Below are 23,335 nucleotides of genomic sequence, written 5' to 3'. Positions count from 1 at the left end.
AATTTTGTACTAAACATTACTTTAAATTTGCTAAATCTTTAATGGCCTGAAGTTTTGTACCTCTTCTTTTCTCTGCGATTGCAGCCTTATTGCTGCCGCACTGCAAATATTTATGGCCCTCCTTTCTACATACGTACCCAGGAGAGGCTGCTGTCCTCTGTGGCGGTCCTGTTCACACTGCTGATTCACAACAGGATAAGGAGCACAGTGTAAATCAACATGGTGCCTCCTTCCCAGAGAAGGACTTGCTCTGAAAAATATGCCAGCTGAGCTAAGCAGTGTGCTTAGTAGGTGCTTAACTGTTTTATATTCTTGTGCAAACTCTTTTATCTGGTCATGAACCAGTACTGAGCCATTCTCGGATTAGAACTCAGTTTGCAGATGACCAGCTGGTGGTCAGGGAAGAGCACTTTGAGGAGCGTTGGCCTGGTGTGCACAGAGGATGGGCGATCGGTAACAGGAGAGCTGTCGTTCAGCTCAGACAGTTGGGGTTGTGAAGGGCCGTACAGAATTGAAATGCAGCAGTTATGGGGTGTTTCTTTCGTTTATTTTTCTATTCCGAGATAATAAATAGAAGGAATGACCAACTCTAAAGTGAAGACTTGGAAAATTTGTCATCTGTGTTAGTGCTTTTTTATGATTACCCTATAATTACATGTTAAATTTTTTATTTTTATACTTCTAGTGTGATTTTGCAATAGGGTCATTTGTTAGTAATGATGCGTGTAAAATCTGAATTTGGATTTGAAGGAAGTTTTTGAGCTTAAAATGGAAGCTGATTAAATTAAAACCTTTATGGAGGCCATGAAACTGTATTCCGTATTGATAGTCATGTATTTACCCCAGTGCATTGGGCACTTTAGATGCCTTCATTACAGATATCATAATGAATGCATACACATGCTCTATTAAATACTATTACAAGGGCCTATGTGATTTTATAGGATATTAGATTGAGGGATTTAAATTAGTTCCTGAGCTATTTATTAATCATATCTTGAGTGCAGCTATCTCAGTAGCCTTCAAGCAAATTTATAGAACTAAAAAAACATTTTTTGTTCACTCTTATTCATAGTCTTATGGAAAGTATTAAACTAAAGTCTTGTATTTTAAGGTTTACTTTAGTATAAGTCCTAGGTGCTAGAAACATTTTGTAGAGTATCATGCAGTTCTAAGGTGGGTGAGCTTTTTCCCCCAGTCAACTCTGTGTACCTAAATTTATCCTTAAAAAAATAAACTTAAAATTATTTTTGTGGACCTTACAGTAATTTTTCTACATATTTTAATAGATGTATTATTAAGAAAATTGATGTTTCAGTATTTAATTATCTGCTTATAGTTACTTAGGGTACGCTTGGTTATTTTCTCCGTAGGGCACTGTGGAGCACTGCATAATAGGAGTAATAATCCTTTCAGAGCTGACTCAGGAAATGAACCTGGTAAGCCTTCCATCTAATGGGGACATGAAGTTTGCTAAGTGATGCTGGTGCTTTCGTATAAACTGTTTGGCATAAAACTCTGAATAATTGTCTTTCTTTCATCTGTCTTATTGGTGGGGTAATTGGGTATCGGAACACCTTTATTATTGAAAATAACAGTGGTAGTGTAAAGTTCTACAAAGAAAAGGGTATTAGACATGGTCCTTGCTCCATGGCAGTTGGTGAATTGTCCTTGTATGCTCTGTATACAGTTAATATACTAACCATAAGAAATAAATTATATAAAGAGAAACAGACCTTTATTTGCTTACATATAAAAGGGAGTTTGGTGAATTGATTCTCAACAATGGGTACGCAGCAGGACTCATCAAAGAATAGGCCACTTGGCACCTTGCCGCTTGCTAGCGTGGATTTTCACCCTGTACAAGGAGAGTTTGCAGAAGCTATGCCTCCCCCCAACAGTGCCTTTATGAGCACATCGTCACCTGTTTCTGTTCACTTTTATACTTAAACTTGGTTCTGAACAGAACAAAAGCAGAATTGGTTCTTTTGTGGGATAATGTGAAAATAAAGGGGAAGAAAGGCAGTGCTTATATCTTAAAACTGTTGTCATGTTGAACAGACTTCTTGTGTTTATGCATGTGTGCGGGTGTATAAATATGAAAAGCTTGCATATCCAGGACAACTTGCCAACTCCCTTTGGAGTGTCAATATAGTTCCTGTGCATAAAAAAAATCACCCAAAATAACGACTTTCAACGTCAGTCAGGAATTAGAAAGTCTTTCTAGTTTTATTGGATGGATATCTTAAATTTAAAGTGCTCTCTTAATTTATCGCAGACCTTACTCCCTGACTCCTCTGTCCTCGTGTATGTAAAGATTTCTTGCCTTATGGACGTAAGCCAGTAGTCATGTGTGTACCTCCAGGGCTCGTAACAATAGCACCTGGAACAGAGTTATTGTGTTGTTAGCAGGGATGTCAGGACAAGGGTTTTGGCTAATCCTATTGACTCTATAAATATGCCTAAAGAACTGTAGCTTTCTTTTTTAAAAATACATTTAAAAATAATTATAGTATGAATATTCATCTCAGAATAATGTAGAGAATAGTACAACAACCCTGTATGCGCATCATTTAGCTCACACAGCTGTCAACTTTTGCTAATCCTAAAACCAACATTTTTTCCCCATTTCCTATTTAATAGCATAATAGGGCTACAGACTGCTCTCGTGATAAAGGGTTACTGTGTTTAGAGGATTACCGAGACAAGTCTAGGTAGTGTGGAATTCTAATAAAAGTGTGATTCAAAGAGCAACCAAGTTTTTTTTTTTTTTAACTGTCTCAAACTTACAAAAGAACTGTGAGTATAATACAGAGGAATTTTTTCTTGCCCATTTGATACTAAGTTTCCAACATGTTCCCTGAATACTTGAGTGTATTTCCCAAATACAAGGACATTCTCCATTGTGACTATAACACAACCATGAAAATCAGAATGCTAACACTGGCTGATTACTATCATCTTCATAGTCTATTCGAGTTTCACCATTTGTCCGAGAAAGGAACCCGTTTGGGATTAGATCATGCGTCTTATTTGTTTGACATGTTTTATTAGTCCCCATCCATCTGGAAAAATTCCTCACTTTTCCCTTGGCTTTCATGACCTTGACTCTTGTGAAAATTACAGGCCAGTTGTTTTGTGAAATGTCTCTCAATTTGGGATTGCCTGATGTTTCTTTATTATTAGATTCATATTACGCATATTGGTCAGGAATATCACAGAAATGAGAGTGTGCTCTTCTCATGGCCTCCAGTCAGGAAGCACATAATTTGATTTGTCACATTACTAATGTTTTCTTTGGTTACTTGATTAAGATGGTCTCTACCAGGCTTTTCCAATTGTAGATTTATTTTTTCTTCTTTGTAAATAATAAGTATTTAAGACTCTGAAAATACCCATTCCTCATCAGACTTTCAATTTATTCACTTATTTATATCAGTAAATGGCTTCCTATTTTATGTAATGGGTTATAATTTATTACTAACATTGTAGTTTGATGCTCAGAACTTGCCAGATTTAGCCAGGAGCAGCCCTTTCAAGCAAGCTTCTATGTCCAATGACATTTACTCACCATTCTTGAATATTTTCTTACTTTCTGGCACATGTCCCAGGCTTCTCTTGTATAGAACCCAGTACCTTTGAAAAAAGCGTCAACGTCTGAAGTGTTTTTGGCTTTGCATAGTAAAAAATATATGGCTGTTGTGGACACATTTCCTTAGCTTAATTTTATGGCATTTGTGGTTTCAGTGAGCATTTGGTAAGTACAGTACTTCTGAACCAGGCGACAGGGAGATCCGCAATGCATGATCAAAGTCAAAAGTGATCATTGTTAAATGTGAGCCAGGTAAATTCAGTGTCAATAACAAGATGTAATTTTTAAAGAAAAACATCTAACCTTGAGGTTTCCTGGGACGCCTGGGTGGCTCAGTCGGTTAAGTGTCCGACTTGGGCTCAGGTCATGATCTCACAGTTCGTGAGTTCAAGCCCCGTGTCTAGCTCTGTGCTGACAGCTCAGAGCCTGGAACCTGCTTCAGATTCTGTATCTCTGTCTCTCTCTGCCCCCCTTCCATACTTGCACTCTATCTCTCTCTCTCGAAATAAATAAACATTAAAAATTAAAAAAAAAAACAACTTGAGGTTTCCTAAAAGAGAATTATATACTATCTTGTTTTTTTAGAAGGCAGTCTACTGTTCCTACTGTCCCTGGAGATTATCCAACAAGAAGTAAAATATTCTCTGCCTCTATTGTAGGGACATAGACATATGGTAGAAAATAGGTGTACAATCCCTCTTCTCAAAAAAATGGATATCTAAATGATTAACCCAAATAAAATAAGCATGTAGGCCTTGAAGGTAACCGAAATAAGACCCAGATTTGTATTTTAGCTCTGTTGCTTACTACTTTGGACAAATTTCTGAACATCTTTGAACTTACATATCACTGTTTGGAAAGTGAGAATGACACCTTCCATGGATCTTGTTAAGATTCGATAAACTCCTAGCTCACCGCCTGGTAAATGAAAGTGCTCCATAAACCCAAGGTCCTTCTGTTCGTGTTACAGATATGAGAGGTTGGTCTAAGACAGTGTTACTGTAAACTTTAATTTTCATGTGTAAACAGAGGATAATATCTCACAGGTTATTTTGAGAATTAAGGGAAATAATATGTGAAGAGTACTTCACAAATTACAATGCTGTATGCTACTCTTAATTTGTATTAAAGTTTTTCTTTTTATATTGAGGGAAATATTTTAAGAGAGACTGACTGAAATTTGATTTAAAAGAGGGGAATAATGCTGGAAATGCTAATTTGAGTCTTACATATTGGTTACAGATTCTAGTAACTACTTTCTCTAATCACTTTGGACTTCTGTTATGTTTCATGTTTCCATAAGGAAACAGTATAGCCTAAATTGTATGATGGAGCTTAGGCAGTATCCGATAATCTATTTTTTTTAATTTTTAATGTTTTATTTTATTTTTGAGAGACAGAGACAGAGTACGAGCAGGGGAGGGGCAGAGAGAGTGAGAGAGAGAGAGACAGAGAGAGAGACGCAGAATCTGAAGCAGGCTCAGAGCTGTCAGCACAGAGCCCGATGCAGGGCTTGAACACACGAACCGTGAGATCATGACCTGAGCTGAAGTCAGCTGCTTAGCCAACTGAGCCACCCAGGCGCCCCTCAGATAATCTATTTTGTCTTCACTGCTTTTTTTTTTTTTTAACCCATAAGCATTAGTAAAAAGAAAATCGTTTATTTTCTTCTTTCAAATAGCAAAAGGAATTCTATAGTGACTGTAGCCCATGGTATTAATAATCATGTGGGTATCCAACTTCAACTTTGTTTGCTGTTGATAAATGGAAGATTTAATGGCATCAAGAGTATAGTTTTGACTATATCATATTTTATTTAACTTTTGTATTAAATAATTTTTTAATGTTTATTTATTTTTGAGGGAGAGACAGAGTTTGAGCAGGGCAGGGGCAGAGAGAGAGGGAGAGACAGAATCTGAAGCAGGTTCCAGGCTCTGAGTTGTCAGCGCAGAGCCTGATGTGGGGCTCTAACTCATGAGTCGAGCCAAGCTGTGAGATCATGACCTGAGCAGAAGTCAGTTAACCTACTGAGCCCCCCAGGAACCCCTGACCATATCGTATTTTAGATTAGAGGCTCAAAGACTACTCTTAGTAAATTTATTCTTAAAAATTATTTTTTATTAACTAATAAATATTCAGAGGGAATATACTATTGCTTATATTATAAGATTTGTGGTTGTTTATAATTTCTGCCTTGATTTCTTACAGCATTAAAAAAATTTTTTTTAATGTTTATTTATTTTTGAGAGAGAACATAAACAGGGGAAGGGGAGAGAGAGAAGGAGACAGAATCCCAGAATCTGAAGCAGGTTCCAGGCTCTGAACTGTCAGCACTAGAGCCTGATGTGGGGCTCAAACCCGTGAACCGTGAGATCACGACCTGAGCTGAAGTCGGATACTTTACCAACTGAGCCACCCAGACGTCCCTGCCATGGTTTCTTTATAAAACACCAAGGATATATGAACCAATGACTTTTCTATTGTATAAGATGAATGTTATTTTCTTATGAAGAACTTTTCTATAATTGATTGTTAACTGATTAACAAAGAATTTGAAGATTATTTTAGAGGTTTTTTATTTTACGTACAGAATCTGAGGAATAGAGAAGTTGTTACTTGCCTCTTGTGAAATGGTGCATGGCTCAGGAGTTGATAGTTTTAGTATCCATTATTTTATTAAAATTTTTTTTTTAATATTTTAGTTTTGAGAGACAGAGACGGAGTGAGCGGAGGAGGGGCAGAGAGAGAGGGAGACACAGAATCTGAAGCAGGCTCCAAGCTCCGAAATGTCAGCACAGAGCCTGACAAGGGTCTCGAACCCATGAACCGTGAGATCATGACCTGAGCCAAAGTCGATTGCTCAACCGACTGAGCCATCCAGTTATCCTGCTATCTATTTTTATATAATCTGTGTTCATATTGCCTCTGAAAGCATGATCAGCTCTGGTTTTTAATTTGGGGATTGGTAGGGTTTATAGAAACAGCACTGAATTGAAACAATCCAGAACATGGATTCTAACTGTGAGTCTGCCATCACCTCTTTGAGTAACAGTAAGGCACTTACTCCAGTAGATTCTTAAAAGCTCTTTTAACTGTATGTGCTTCTTTAATCATTATTTCCATTCCTTTTCTTAGAAAAGTTTTGCTTTGCTAGTTGGTAAGCCTGATTAAATCATCTTGATCTTTTTAGGTTGATTATTCTAGACCTTCAGCAAAACACAGGAAAATAGCTACCTCATTCCGTGACACTTCTCTCAAAGACATTTTAGTGCTAGCATGCTCTCTTCTAAAAGAGGTAAGTTATTTAGTAATTAAACATCTTACTTAGAGTATTTAGGAGATTTTAAGTTTCAAAAGAGTTTCAAATGAATCCTCCTTCCTCGACCCCATTCTGTATTTGAGGAGTTACTGTGAACAATCTAAATTTCAGTACAGTAGATTTCTACAAATCTGTAAGAGGTTCCAAAAAATTCACTTTTAATTACTAGGGATATAATAAAACAAAATCCAAAGGGAATTTAGTAACTCATCTTTAGATAGTAGTTTCATTGCCTTCCTACTGATAGATTATTTATAGCAGAAGCTAATTGAGACTTAGTTGATTTTAGTTGCTTGTGTTTTAATGGGATGCAGATGAACAAGAAATGGGAGTAAGTTTTCCTAATTCATCAACTATTGATATTTGTTCATAGGTGAGCCAAGACAGTTAACTTTAATAATAATTTTTTGGGGAAATAATATTTTTCCCATTTGCTACTTAGTGCCCTGTTGAGCACTAGGGATAGTACAATTCATAATTATATTGTGTTTGCTTGTAATATAGGGATTCCATCATGCTGTTCAAGCTTTTTAATTGGTGTAAGATAGCATTTCCCAAGGTATGTTCCACTAAGCAGCAGTTGCTAATTATTTCAGTTCTGTGGTAGAGTAACATGGTAACTGCTGCAGTAAGCCAGACTGAAAGACCTTCTATTATTTTTTTAATTAAAATTTTTAAATGTTTATTTATTTTTGAGAGAGAAAGCATGAGCATGGGAGGGGCAGAGGATGAGGGGGACTTCAGAGCTGATGGGGCTCGAACTCACAGACCATGAGATCCTGACCTGAGCTGAGGTCTCAACCAACTGAGCCATCCAGGCGCCCCAACCCCCTATTATTTTTAAAATTTTCTTTTTGTATGGAAAACTTTAACTTATGCAAAAGGAAGTAGAAGAGTATAATGAACTCCCCTGGACCAATCAACCACTTAAGCAGTAACAACTCATGACTACTCTCCGTTCATCTCTGTAGTTTTCTAACAACTTTCCGTCTTTTTGTGTTATTTTTAAAGCGGAATCTCAACCTTCATATCATTTCTTCCACAAGTATTTCACTGTGTGTTTTTAGTAGATGTATCTCTTCTGGTTGTGTCCGACTGGACATTTGCGGGTAGGGAGCGGGGAGCAGGGATGGTCAGGACTGTTCTCTGGAAGTTTGTGAGTGTCCTCCTTCGCTCAGACGGCTTGACAGCCTTTGTCAGCCACATGTGGATCATTTATACATGAAGTTCCCCCACTTGAAGAATAGTATATTTTCAGCTGTTCTAAGGAAACTCTGAGCCAATAATCCCGCAGATTTATACTGTGTAAAGTATTTGTCCTAAAGTTACTTTTTATAACTTTAGAAGATGGCCTACAGTTTGCAGTTAAGTATGAAAGGTCTTATTCTCATTTTAGAAAATCAAATCTGAAAGTAGTCTATTGTAGATTTTTGTTAGTAGTGATTTTACAACTTTTTCTCATATATATACACAACAACATAACTTTGCATATTTTTCCCAATTTGACATTGAAGAATTATTTACATTACTGAACTGAGAATTTGTTTATTGATGTGTGTCCTAATGTTTTACTTGACTTTCAACTTTTTTTCAGGTATTGGCCAAACCTCTAAATCTTCAGGATCAAGGTCAACAAAATCTAGTAATGCAGGTCTTAAAACTGGTCCTCAACTGCCTTAACTTTGACTTCATTGGCAGTTCAGCAGACGAATCTGCAGACGATCTTTGCACAGTGCAGATTCCAACAACCTGGAGAACAAGTAAGAAGAAAGTTTAGGGTGAGGCATGGTCAGAGTGAAAGGCACAGAATTAGGCAGTATAGTTGCCGTACGTGCAGTTATCTCTAGTTTTTGTTAGGGAATCAAAAAATTCAGAAAGGTTTGTAACACAAGGTAGCTGCAGATACCCAGTATTGAAATCTAGTCTCCTTAATATTAAAGGAATTTCCTTATTTTGATATTGGAAGACAGGAAAGATAGTTCTAGAGTTTGGGGGAAACAGGTTTGGGAGGGAAAATGAAGAGTTCTGTTTTGAAATGTTCGGATAAACGAAGTGGGAGAGGCTATAACGCTTGAGAAGAGACAACTTGGTTTTCAGTGTTAGAAAGAGAATGAAATTAGAGTAACTGACTTAGTAGAGCAGAATTGCAACTGACTTTCTTGCAGAGGACATCAGGAAAACTCAAGGTGATTGGCTCTCACACAGTTTAGAACGATGTTGGCACTAGGGTATTCCTGAAGTCAGAAGTAAAGAACAGGGCCGAAAGGGCTTGGTATTCTGCACAGAGTCCCCAGGATCTTCTCTACCACCTGTGCAGTGAGGTGACTGACTTGTTCCTTTTCTTCCCTGGGTGCACTTCCCTCTTATTTCCCAAGACCAGACCTTTTTCCCTCAAGAAATTAAACTGGACATTCAGGGATATCAGATGTAGTAGAGAAACACCACAGATTTTGTGAAAACTTCTAATGTGGAAGTTCTGTTTGGAACTGTTTTGATCAGAAGTCAAAGCATTTAAAAGGAACTTAGTATCTTTAGTATCGTGGTGAATACATAAACTAACAAATGTAAGAAAGATTGCACAGACTACACACACACACACACACACACACCCACACACACTACACACGCACACGCACACCCATACATACACATGAGTGAATGTAAAAATGGGAAGTATGAATAAGATTGATGAATTGTATCAATGTGATTTCCTGATTGTAATTTTGTACTGTAGCTTTGCAAGAGCTTACAGTTGGAGGAAGCTGAGTAAAGGGCTCCTGGGGTCTCTCTGTATTATTTTTTGCAAATGCAGATGCATCTACAATTACCCCCACAAGTTTTGTTTTTTTTTTTTTTAAGGGAGAGTTTAGTAGAAACAGAGACAAAGAGTAGAAGTGAACTTGAGAAAAGTTTCATTAACATTCCCAGGGAGTAATACATCCCTGAAACAAAACTAGGATATTGTTTTAAAAAGGAAAGTTCAGAGAATGTCCCAAGTATAAAAGACAGTTGCCAAAATAAAACATTTAGTAAAAGAATTGGAAGGTAAACTTAAGGAAATATCATAGAAAGTAGCACAAAAACGAAACACAGATTTGATAGGAGGAAAAAAAAATACAAGACTGTTAGAGCATGAAACTAGGAGATCTTGTGTCTATTAGGAGTTCATAAAAGAGGATAGAAAAAAAAAGATTTGCAAACACATAATGCCAAAAATAATGCTCGGCACTGAGACATAGATTTTCAGATTGAAAGGTCCCATCATGTACCTGGCATAATGAATGAAAAAAATAAACACTAAGCTTCATAATTATAACCATTTGAGAAAAACAAAGATAAAGAGAAGATCCTAACAGAGATGAAAAATAAGTTACCTACAAAGGACCGGGGTTAAGAATGATATTAGACTTCTCAGTGTTAGCTCTGGAAGCTAGAAGACAATGGAGTAATCTCCTGAGACTTCTGAAGGGAAATAATTTTCAAACTAAACTGAAATTACCAAGTGTGAGGTAGAATTAAGGCATTTTCAAACATGTACATCCTCCTGGAATTTATTTCTTATGTATTTGCTCTCAGAAAGTTACTTGATACACAAACCAAGAATGTGGAAGATAAAGGGTTTGTGAAAAGGGAGCTTCAACACAAGATGATAATGAACAGACATAAAAGGAAGATAATTGGTTAACAAATTTAGAAACAACCAGTCCCAGGTTCAAGGCTCTAGGAGGTGGGGAGGGGTTGGGGATGGAAATTATAGGTTATTTGATGCTATTGATCATGTGGAAAATAGCATACAGAACATTTTACAGATCTGTCAAGAGCATTTGGAGGGAATTAGTGACAGACGGATCTACAACGAAGCATAGAAAAGATGCTATGATTAAATCCAGAGAGTGTTGGAAATGTAATATAATCATAGTGTACTCCTTGGCTCAGTTGCTAACATTATTTATATAATCATAAATGTAAACACTTAGAATCGATTTAATCTCAAATTGTTCTAACAATGGATGTTGAGAGAGGACAGATTGTGGTGTGTGTAGGCTAAAGCTTTCAGTTGTAACAGGAATTCATCTGATGTTTAAGGTAAAACCAATAAAGAAATATTCATATAGCATGATATTTGGAAATACGTATGTAAGTGTAGATCAGAGTTGAAAGGTGGTTGGAAAGGGGTAAGGTACAGCTGGTTTTTATTACATACTTTTCAGTACTTTTTTGATACTTTGTTTGAATTTTTAAACATTTATATTACTTTCATACAAAGGAAAATAGTAAGAAGATTCTCCCAGTAAGAACTGTAGATGCTTCATAGAAATAAGGAACATTTTAGCTAATTAGTTTCTCTGTACTCTTTCATCTTTCAAAGGAAAATAGCTGGGAATTAAAAGGAATTAAAAAGGAATTAAGGCTCACTGGAAAGAGTGACCACATGCAGAGGTCTTGGAGTTCTTATTTGTGTGATAAAGTCTTGCTGATTACATTAAGAATTGAAGTAATGCTATTAGAAAGGTTGTTTTTTTTTTTTCAGTTTTCCTGGAACCAGAAACATTGGATCTTTTCTTCAATTTGTATCATTCACTTCCACCACTACTATCTCAGTTAGTAAGTAAAACTCATTCATTTTTTCAGTAAAAAGTATCTGTGATCTTTAAGGGTGGTATATATTTGTTATAAAAATTTACATTCTTGATGGGGTTTACTTCTCATAAGAAATTCTTAACATCTCCTGGGATATATATTACTTAAGCTGTTTTTTGATTCTATTTATAGTCACCAGTACATTCCATTTGATGGGTGAACCCAGAACCTCTAACTCTTGATTTAGCTCCTGGCCAGAGCCAAGAAAACCAGTCAGCCTCTGTGTGTACCTTACTTCCTACCCAGTTCCCATCCCTTTTTCTGGGCCTCAGCCCAGTAGTTGGCGATACCACCTGTTACCTTACCTATTCCCGCCCCCCCAACTCTTCCTCAACTGTCCATGCCCCGGGCCTGCCAAGAAGCCCCCATCAGTTAGCTCGGAATGAGACACAAAGCGATGTGCTCATGGGATTTTGTGTCCATCACTCCAGTTCATTTATTTTTTTGAATCAAACTCTATCATGTACTTTAAAACTCTTAAAACTCTTTGGTTATTTAGTAACTTTGAGACTGTGAACCCATCTTTGTGGAATCTAAACAGAGACCAGGGAAGACTAAAAAAAAAAAAAAAAAAAAAAAGGAAAACGTTGTCAGCTTAATATCTAAGCTTATAGAAGTAAAGTTGGGGAATTCTGATATTGCCATTGCCTGAAAAAAGATATTACGATTTAAAGTATATATCAGTGGTATACTTGTTTAAATATCACATAGAAGGGAGGAATGGATTTATAAAAATACTCTTCTCTCCCTCTTTTTTTTTTTTTTAACATGTCTGCTCTCCCATCTAGAGTTTAAAGGGGGTGGTTTTTAAACTGGGTCCACATGACACTCATGTTTCCAGATGGTGCCACAGAGTCTCAGTCTTCTGTGTTTTTACCAGAATAGTTTTGTTTTTAGTTGTTTAAAAACCATGGTTTCATGTACAGCTATGTTTGGGGATAAAACAAGCTACTGGTGCTTAAAAAATTAAGTGGGAAACAACTGCTTTAAGAGACAGTAACTAGCATTTAGTGGGCATGACCCGTTATACGGTGCTTACCTTGGAGCAGCCCTGCAAGGTAAGTGCTATTATCCTCACTATGGTGACAAGGAAACAGACCCATCCCGGCTTCAAGGAGTTTCTGTAGCAAACTAAATAATGAAGCTGAGATTCAAACCCAGGTGTTTGACCAAACCCTGGATATTTTTTTGTTTTGTTTTGAGGGAGAAGAAGAAGAAGGAGGGAGAGAGAGAATCTCAAGTAGCCTCCATGCCCAGCATGGAGCCTGATGCAGGGCTTGATCCCATGACTGTGAGATCATGACCTGAGCTGAAATCAAGAGTAGGACGCTCAAGTGACTCAAAACCCAAGAGCCCCACCCTGGATATTTTTGATACATTAATGGTTCCCAAACCTTCTACACATCAGAATTGCCTGAGGGGTTTTTGGTTTTTTATTTGTTTTTAACAGTAAGGACTGTGGCAAATTAGAGAACATCTAAAAAGGCCATCCTCTATTTCTTGTCCCTGTTCTCACCTTTGCTGAGAGAGCCAGACATTATGTAAAATCTCTTAAATGAAATATTTAAATATTTGATAACTAATTCTAATTCTTTTTTATAAAGTGGGCAAAACAAAACTTGTGAGGGCCAGTTTGGCCTGAAAAGTTGCCAATTTGGGGCCTCTCACTTAATGATCAAATAGACTTCCATGGTTCTCAGTAGTAGAATTAAGAACCCAAGTAGTAAAATTGCCTGATAAGGTATTAACTTTTAAATGACTTAGATCACTGATATCTTTTTGGAGTTTTTGTAGAATATCTAATGTTTTCAGCAACATTCTCCAAATTGTGCCTCAAGATATTAATGGATGGTAAAGGTAAGATGTACTATCACCAAATAAATCTGGGATATTCTGGATTAACTAAAGTTATACCAAGTTACACTGAAGCAAGGTTCCCCCACTTATGGGATACCACAGTGCATAATGTATAGTGTTTCTCAAACATATTCTACCACAAAACCATATTTGAATTTTGGTAGAGCTCCTCTTTCATTGGCTCATGAACAGAGGTGGGCATCAGAAGCCATTGGCAGCCTTTTGAGTATGTCCAGGTTGCTCTGGCACATCTGAAACATGAAAACATATTGAAAGAGAATACATACAAATAGAAATTTTAGTGCCGGAGTTAACGGGTTGTGGGTAGTGATCGTGATTGATGATGTGTAGCTTTCAGTATTCCTGGATTCTCTAATGCTTTTCTGTCACTAAAATTAAAAAATACTTTTTATGTAAAGACTCATGTTCTTTACCTGTGGCCATAGTTACTTTTAAAATTGAAATGAATTTTGTTGTTCCTATTTTTAGGCACTTTCATGTTTAGTTCAGTTTGCTTCTACAAGAAGGTCCTTATTTAGCAGTCCTGAACGTGCCAAGTACCTTGGTAATTTAATTAAGGGAGTAAAAAGGATACTTGAAAACCCTCAGGTATTTATGAAGTAATTTAATTAATATTTAGTATATAGAAATACAGTTTGTCTGCTGAAAGGTGTGTAATAAACTCATGATTTGATTATGATTCTGGAAGAAACGTGAACTGTCGTATCCCTCCTCCCTAGATCTCACTTACAGTAGCAATGGACAGTTTTTAAAAATGAATACTTTCCTGACAGACTTCTGTGTTCTCCGTTTTAATTTTTTTCCTTTTTTTTTAGGTAAATAAGAATTGAAGGTATATATCTTATGCTTCTGCTTTACACCATTGTAATGCATTTCTTTGGTTATACTTCTTAAATTAGTAAAGTAATTAATTTGGAGTTATATCTACCTTCTGAAGGCTTAATATAAATCTGAATGTTAATATTGGAGTAAGCGGCTTTAAATTTTGAGATAATGTCTTTTTGCCCTCTTGTGGACAAATAAGAGTTTGTAGATTTAAAAATCTCTCCTATACATTAACTTGAAGCTTCAGTAGCAATGTTCATTTCAGAGAATTGCAAAGCCATTATTAATTAGTAATTTTGGCTGCCTAGTTAACACTTTTTTATTTTACTTTTTATTTTGTCTTTGGTTTAACATATGGATTCTAAAATGTTAAATGATTTAAGGAGATTTATCTGTCTCTTAGTTATTGATAACTTTTGAGAGGACATATAGTATCTGTACATAAAGAAAATGTGCTTGCTTGGTAAAGAGCAATTGACTTTGTACATCATTCTCAGGAGTATTTTAGTATTTTATGTGTTATGCTTTTATTTTATTTTTTCAATGCTAGTACAAGTAAGAAATTTACATGTTTGGTGATAAATGGGATTTTACTGATATACTTTAAAATTTTTATTTGTTTAACTCACTGTCATCAATTAGTATGTGAAAAGTAATATGGTAATATCAGATGATTGTTTTAATTGGTTTTCCAGCCTCTTCATATTCATGCTTCATGTCTGTAAAAGTTAGTTTGAATATTATATTATTTGAGAATTACAATCATGTATTAAAAGACAAATAAGTACAAAGTATCTTTTTGTAATTTATCCTTAATAATTAGATACTGTTTTATATTTTCATGGAGCTCACATGAATGAAATTTCTTAGAAACTCTTTGAGTATTGAACTCTTTTGAAGTCTCTGTCCTGCCAGCTACAATGCAAACAAAATATTCAAAGTTTTGTAAAGAAAACACTTGTGCTCTTCAAGGAGCTCTCACAGATAGCTGGGGGCCTCTTTCTTGGGGTTTCTTATTCACCTTTTTTTTTCCCTAAGGTTACCTCTGTGTCTCATAGTACTTCTGTTAGACTTTCTGCCCTACACTGCAATACTTTTTTTAAATGACTCTGCTTAGGGACAAGGAGGTGCTTGAGGGCACAATGCCTGTAGGTACTCCATAAATATTTATTAAAAGAAATTTCTGTTATTTGTGTGTGCACAAATACCATTTAAGTTCAATTGGTATTGCTCTTTTTCAGGGTTTCAAGAACCCATTCTTAATTTTTATCTTAGATATTTTTCAAGTCTTCTATGGACTTGTGTTTAAGCCTCAGTACGTGCACACACACACACACACACACCCACACACACCCACACCCAAACATGCACTCACACATGCAAATTTTTTGTGTAATCACAGAGCAAAGCTTTTTCCAAATCCTTTACGTTTGATTCTTTATTTTGAATGGTTGATGCCAACATTAAATCCAGCAGGAATCCTTTATTTTCCTTCATTAATGATCTACCCAGGTGACACAAAATACCATAAGTACCCATGAAAACTAGAAAACTTAATAAAATACTCTTGGAATTTTGTTGCTAAGTCATTAGCTTGGTTTGTTTTTAAGTATTTTAAAAATCCTTTCTTTTTGTCTCATAATTTAGGGTTTGTCTGATCCAGGTAATTATCATGAATTTTGCAGATTTTTGGCTCGTTTAAAGACAAATTATCAGCTGGGAGAATTAGTTATGGTGAAAGAATATCCTGAAGTTATCAGATTGATTGCTAACTTTACCATTACTAGCCTACAGGTAAATAAAAATATGTAATTGATGTTAAATGGTAGATACTTTTTAGAACAATTTCTTGGTAAGATTTAGTGGGAATTTTTAACACTTGTTAGAGTACTTTACTAAAAATACTTATTCTAAGGTTTTAGGTAAAAGTTCATTGTAACATTTTATAATAAACATTTAGAGGCTTATCTGAATATCTAATAATTGAAGAATGAGTTGAGAAGCTGTAGTAAAATTTATGTGAAGAAATAAAAGACATATTTTCAATGCTTTTTTTGGAAAAATTCTTTTTATAAGTTTGGGGGAAGCTTTAAAACCACATTTTCCATGTGATATGAACTCTGAAAAATATCCATGTAAAGAAGATTAGGAGGAAGTACACCAACATTTTAATAGTGATCATCTATTGGGTGGTAGAATAATGAGAGATTCTTGGTTTCTTCTGTAGTCTTTTTTGCATTTACAGAATTTGCTATATTAAATATTCATTGATATGATCAGAATAAAAGTTAGTTTTAAAGTCTGTGTTCAGTAATTTTGTTTAAAAATTTTTTTTTGTAATTCTTAATTTCTAGGAAGATATGTCATTTTAAATAACATTTGCTTTATTTTTTTGTAGCATTGGGAATTTGCTCCCAACAGTGTTCATTATTTATTAACTCTGTGGCAAAGGATGGTAGCATCAGTTCCTTTTGTGAAATCAACTGAGCCCCACTTATTAGACACTTATGCACCAGAAATCACGAAGGCCTTTATCACTTCTCGGTTGGAATCTGTTGCCATAGTTGTGAGGTATTGAAAACTAAACGTTTTTGTTGTATTTTTATCTTTTGCATCTTGGAATTTAAAATATCTGAGGTATAATTTACCTAGTGTAAAATCACCCTTTGTGGTGAAGAGGTCTATGAGTTCTGACAAGTGTGTATAGTTGTAAAACCACCGTTGCAGCCAAGATAGAGATTAGTTTCATCAACCCAGAAAGTTCTTTTGTGTCCCTTGTAGTCAGCCCTTTCTCCACCCTTAGGCTCTGGCAATTACTTACTTGTTCTGTTTTCCTGTAGGTTTTGCCATTTTAGAATGTCATATAAATGAAATCACATAGATGTAGCCTTTTAGGTCAGCTTCTTTCTCTTGACACAATGCATTTGAGATTCCTCCATGTTGCGTCAGGAGTTCTTAAAATGTATTGCTTAGTAGTATTTCATTTCCTGGATATATCACAGTTTGTTTATCCATTCACCCATTGATGGATGTTTGGGTTGTTTCTATTTTTGTCGATTATGAATAAAATAGCTGTAAACATTCCTGTGCAGATTTTTGTGTGAACATAAGTTTTTATTTCTCTTGGGTAACTATGTAGGTGGGACATTTCTGGGTTGCATGGTAAGTATATGTTTTACTTTATAAGAAACTGCCAAACTGTTTTTCAAAGTCGCATTCCCACCACCAATGTATGAGAAATCTAATTGCTCTTTATTCTCATCAGTATTTGATATTGTCAGTTTTTTAAAATTTTAGTCATTCTAATAGGTGTGTAGTGGTACCTCATTTTGGGTTTAATTTGCATTTTGGGTTTAATGACCAATATGATAAAGTACCTGTTAAATTTGTTGCCCCCTCTTTTTAATTTAGTTGTTTATTATATTGAGATTTGAGAGGGCTATATATAAAAGTCTTTTTATTGTATGTGTTCTCTGTATTATCTTCCAGTCCATAGCTTGCCTTTTCATTTTCACAGTCTTTCAAAGAGCAGAAGTTGTAGAGTTAAATGAAGTTCAATTCATCCTTTATTTTTTCTTCTGCAAGTTTTATAGTTTTAGAATATACTTTTTCTTCTATGATCCATTTCGAGTTAATTTTACATATGATATGAGATAGCTTGAAGTTAGTTTCTGTTTGTTTTTTATGGATGACCAAGTATCCCAACATCATTTGTGGAGAAAAGAGTATCTCTTCTCCATTGTATTACCTTTATACTGTTTTCAAAAATTAACTGACCACATGTGTGTGTGTTTTCTGGACTCTGTTCTCATTAATCTATATATTTTCCTTTCTGCCAATACCCTGTCTTGAATACTATAGCCTATAAGCTTTGAAATCAGGTAGTGTGAGTCTTTTACCTTGGTTTTCCCTTTTCACAATTGTTTTGGCTCTTTTACTTCCTTTGCTTTCCCATGTAAACTTTAGAATCATCTTGTCAGTATCTACCAAAAAATCCTGCTGAGATATTGATTGGGATTGCTTTAAATTTGTAGATTAATCTGGGAGAAGAATTGATACCTCAGCAGTATCAGGTACATGATTATTTCAGTCAATAATCATGTTTATATTTTAATTAATTTAACTCTTTTGTGATTTTGTTGCTCAGTGTTGTGTGGTATTATGCCTTCAGATTTTATATATGTTTAATTAGATTTCATTAATTAGATTTTTTTCTGGTTCCTTTGGAAGGTGCAGTTTTTTAAATATCAATTTCCAGTTGTCCATTGCTAGTATATAGTAATGCAGTTGATTTTGTATATTGACCCTGCATGCTAGAACCTTGGTGAACTCATCTGTAAGAAATTGCAGCTTCTTATTATGGTTTCTTTGGGATTTTTCATGTGTAAAATCATGTTGTCTTCAAATATAGATATTTTACTTCTTACTTTCCAATCTGTCTTTTTTTCTTTATCCATAATGGAATTTTTATTTAACATAAAGTTTATTTGTAATGAATAGAAGCATATCACACTCTAAAAAGGTGTATCACGTGCTAATGTCGGCTGTGAACTTGTTCTCATGTATTTGCAGAGATAATTTAGATGATCCGCTGGATGACACTGCTACTGTGTTTCAGCAGCTGGAGCAGCTGTGCACTGTCAGCAGATGTGAATATGAAAAGACATGCACTCTTCTTGTACAGTTGTTTGACCAAAATGCGCAGAATTACCAAAAGCTTCTTCATTCGGCTTCTGCGATAACTGTGGACATGGCAATTCAGGAAGGTCAGTAAACTTTGTATGACTGCATATGGTATCATGTTGCATTTCAAGTAGCTTCATTAATCACTTTAATAATTTTACTGCAAATGATTTTACATATTTCCCCCAATTCCTTGTCCTCTAATCAGCCATTAATTTTGTTATCCTGGGTATTTTGGTTGCTTGGTGGTTAATTTTCAGTTCTCATTTATAAGATACATGGGAGGTATTTCTCTGGAGTCAGTATCAAGGAAGGAAGGCTCATAATGGTATTTGAGTAGAGTTCATTAACTTGTAACTATCTTTTAAATAATCATGTTTTCTTCTTTGCTACAATTGACTGCAAATTCAGAGCCTAATTTCATCCAATAAAAAATTATGTAAGACCTCATTATAGTTTTGTATTTGTGTATCAGCCTTCACCAGGGCTTTAGTTTACTATTACATTTGAATTCCTCGCTTCCCTCGTTATTTTCCTTTAATCTTTTATTGAAGGATTTATTTATTTATTTATTTATTTTTGAATGTCCCCTTAAATCCTTTCAGGAGCATAGTGGGGAATAAAATTAAATAAATACATTTTTCACATTTAAAAAATGATATGAATATGAGACTGGAACTGACTTTATACATTTCTAGAAGAAGACACCTTAATTATGGTTCCCAAATGTTTTTTCTTTTATGCTTATTCCTTTTATTGTTTTGGAAAGTGAGTGGTAATGGATGATAGACTAACTTTCAGTGATTTCCTATCTAAACTGTTTTTGAAATATTGTTTAAAAGATTATCTATTACATTTACATAATATCTTCTTAAAATTCTTTTAATAATCTGTTTTTGTTTTTGTGTTTTGGGTCACATTAAAAAACTGCTGATGGGCTACATAGTGGAGAAGTTAACCTCTGCTTCAAATAATCTCTCTTATTAAGATCTCATTATGTATAAATTAGAGGAGCAATATTTTTGCAGCACTTTAGTCTTTTCACGATTGATTTCTTTCAGAGTTTTCAAAATTATTCAATATTAAATACATACAAAGGGATGTGTGTATATCCTGAGGCATAGTGGTTAGCAGTCACAAACACCATCATACTGCTTAAATAGCCAGTATCCGCTTCTTCGTTGTCCCTGTTGTTTCTCTGTCCAGATCCATCCAGCAGAAAATACTTGGAATCTTGACTTTTGTTTATCAATTAGTGCCTTTTATTATTCAAAGTATTACTGCATGTGTGTATATAAATATATTTTGAAAATAATTCATGGTTTTTCAAATTTCTGAACCTGGAACAAAACTGTATTCTACAACTTGCTTTATTTTTTTCCTCAGTATTGCATTTATTTGTGTTTGTGTTCCTTCATTCACACTACCACTGTTCTACTGTTTGAATATACCAAATTTATTTATGCATTTTCTTGTCAGTGGATATTTGTATTTTTTTTTGTTCTCTGCTAATAGAGTGAGTGCTGCTGTAAAGATTATTATGTATATCCATTATGTAGTTAGTTTTAGTAGAATGATGCCGAACTAGTTTACAGAGTGATTTTCTACTTTCCTTCCCACTCACCCTGAGCTAGATCTTTGCCAACACCTCATGTTAGACTTAGATTTTTACCAGACTAGTTCAGGTAATATACCTCATGGGAAGTTTAATATTGTTTTCTGTTTGTTGACTTGTGTCATAATCAATGATGTATATATTTTAGTTTTTTTTCATTTTTCCTCTCACCATTTGGATTATTAGGTTGTTTTTTTTTTTTTTTTTTTTACTGATTGAACCCTTTGTGTATTTTTGATGCTAACCATTTAGTTTTTTGAATTGTGAATATTGTCCCCAAGCTTGTGATCTGCCTTTATGTATCACTTTAATGTGGCTATTCTCTTAGCTTTTCTCGTATGAAACTTTATTTTAATTAAATCACCTGATCTTTTTAAAGAGGTAATATATCCACATTGTAAAGAAAAAAGAAATTAAAATGTGTTCTGTTTCAGTTCTATGATCTGTCCTCTTGTTCTTCACTCTAAGTAATTTTTACTAGTTTTGCATATATTTTCGAAGTGTCTATATATATATATATATATACAAATAATTATGAATTTATAAATTCTTATTTCTCTTTATTTACTTAGGATGTGGCATACACCCTTAATGTTCTACTCTTGCTTTTTCTTTCATTTAACAGTGTACTTTATAGCTATTTTCAAATGTAGAGAATGCTTATTTTTTATAGATGCATAATATTTTATTTTTTAACCGTATCATAATTTAATCATTCCATCTACCATTGGAAGTCATTGGAGTTATTTTTCATCTACAGCTGTTGAAATTAATGTTATAGATTAGCCATGAATATATGTCATTTTACATGTATGCAAGTATATATAAAAGATAAATTTCCGGAGTACAATTACTGTTGGGTAAAAGGTAAATATTTATAACTTTTATAGATATTGCCAAATTACTCTTGGAGAGGACTATGTCAATTTACTTGTCCACCAGCTGGCTATCTATAGGAGGGTTTCCATATTGCATTCACAGGATAATTTTACCAGGCTTTAGAAATTCTTAGCAATTCTGTAGGTGAAAATGGGTGCTCAATATAATTTAACATTCTCATATCAGTGCAGTTAGCCATTATTTAAATTTATTTAAGACTATTCAGTCTTCTTTTTCTGTAATCACCTATTAATTTCTTTGCTGTTTTTTCTTATTGGGTTGTTGGTCCTTTTCTCATTGATTTTTTTTTTTTAAGAGCTCTTTGTATTTTAGAAAAATGAGCTCCTTGTCTGTGATAAGAGTTGCAAATATCTTTTTCTTTTCTTTCTTTTATTTCTTTTGAGTGTACAGTTTGATGAATTGAACAGTTATTCATAGCCATGTAACTATCGCCACATTCAAGACAGAGAGCATTTCCTTCACCCGAAATACTTTCCTCACGCTCTTGATCCCTTTCCCTGACCCTTGACGTAGGAACCACTGGTTTCGTAAACTGTGGTTTGTCTCTTCTAGATTTTTGTATAAATGGAATCATAACAATAAGTAGTTTTTTGTGTTTGGCTTTGCATAGCATAATGTTTCTGACATTCAAATGTATTGTGTATATTAATATTGTGTTTCTTTTTTATTGCTGGATAATATTCCATAGTATGGTTTTATCATAGTTTGTGATGGACATTTGAGTTCCATTTTCAATTTGGGAGGCTATTGTGAATAATGGTGGTATGAACATTTGCAGACAAGTCTTTGTATGTACTTAAATTTTTATTTCTCTTGGGTGAATAGCTAAGACATATTGCTGGATCATATGAGAAATGTATGTTTAATATTATAGGATACTGTATTGTTTTACAAAGTGTACTATTTTCCATTCTCATTAGCAATATATGAGAATTTCATTTGCTCCACATCTTCAGCATGATTTGGTATTGTCTTCTTAACCTTAGCCAGTCTACTGGGTATCTAACAGTGTATCATTGTGGTTATAATTTGCATTTTCCTGGTACTTGGTAGTGGTGTGCTTTTTGGCCATTCATATATCTCGTGAAGTATTTGTTCATGGTTTTTTACCTATTTTTAAATTAGATTGTTTTTTCTTTTATACGTATTCTTACTGGGATTGTAAGACTTTTATATATTCTGTATATAATCTCTTTTTCGCATATACGTTTCCAAGTATTTTCTCTCTGTCATGTGTCTTCTTTAACTGTTTTTCAAAGAGCAGAAGTTTTAAATGTTGATGACCTACCTTTTCAATTTTTTCTTTCTGGCTTATGCTTTTTGTATTTAAGAAATCCTGTGCAGTGCAAGTCACAGAGATGTTCTTTTGTGTTTTCTTCTAGAAGTTTAGTAGTTTTAGCTATTATGTTTAAATCTGTGAACCACCTGGGTGCAGGGGACCAACCCACGCACCACAGTCGAAAGGTCCCGAGTAGGGGGTTGGTGTCGGCGAAAATATCTCTAGAAAAGAAGACAGACAGACGAGACAGACAACATGGATGGTGGTTGGTAAAAGAGGACACGTTTATTGAGGATAGCCAGGGTCTTAAATACCCTGGGTGATTACATCATTCTTATCAGTAAGTAACAGGTTTAAGTCATTGCAAAAAGAATCCCCTAATAATAGTCTGGTTTTAAACATATGATAAGTCTGAAGAATTCTATGAGGAGATATACATTCCTTAACGCCCTTCATTAATTATTCAAGGATGGGATGCTTATCCTTAAGCAAATCTTTTGGGAGAGATTTATGTTCACTCCCTACAGCCTTAAGCAAATCTTTTGGGAGAGGATTATGTTCACTCCCTACAGTAGACAAAGAGCCAGAAAATAAAGTAAATCA

General features: G+C 34.7%; 1 protein-coding gene across 2 annotated transcripts in view; it reads left to right on the top strand.

Moving 5' to 3' along the window:
* RANBP17 (RAN binding protein 17) overlaps positions 1–23,335 on the top strand; it is a 302,368-nt gene that overhangs the window by 23,422 nt on the left and 255,611 nt on the right. For both annotated transcript variants that reach the window (XM_029942874.1, XM_029942873.1), the window contains exons 5-12: positions 1,374–1,439; positions 6,783–6,887; positions 8,506–8,671; positions 11,443–11,516; positions 13,899–14,018; positions 15,903–16,049; positions 16,654–16,826; positions 18,828–19,021. In XM_029942874.1, coding sequence (XP_029798734.1) covers positions 1,374–1,439; positions 6,783–6,887; positions 8,506–8,671; positions 11,443–11,516; positions 13,899–14,018; positions 15,903–16,049; positions 16,654–16,826; positions 18,828–19,021 — 1,045 coding nt within the window. The remainder of the gene's footprint in view (positions 1–1,373; positions 1,440–6,782; positions 6,888–8,505; positions 8,672–11,442; positions 11,517–13,898; positions 14,019–15,902; positions 16,050–16,653; positions 16,827–18,827; positions 19,022–23,335) is intronic.

The sequence above is a fragment of the Suricata suricatta genome, chromosome 6 (assembly GCF_006229205.1).
Source record: "Suricata suricatta isolate VVHF042 chromosome 6, meerkat_22Aug2017_6uvM2_HiC, whole genome shotgun sequence".
Lineage (NCBI taxonomy): Eukaryota > Metazoa > Chordata > Mammalia > Carnivora > Herpestidae > Suricata > Suricata suricatta.
The sequence above is the reverse complement of the archived record's forward strand: the minus strand, read 5'-3'. Positions and strand labels throughout refer to the sequence as shown.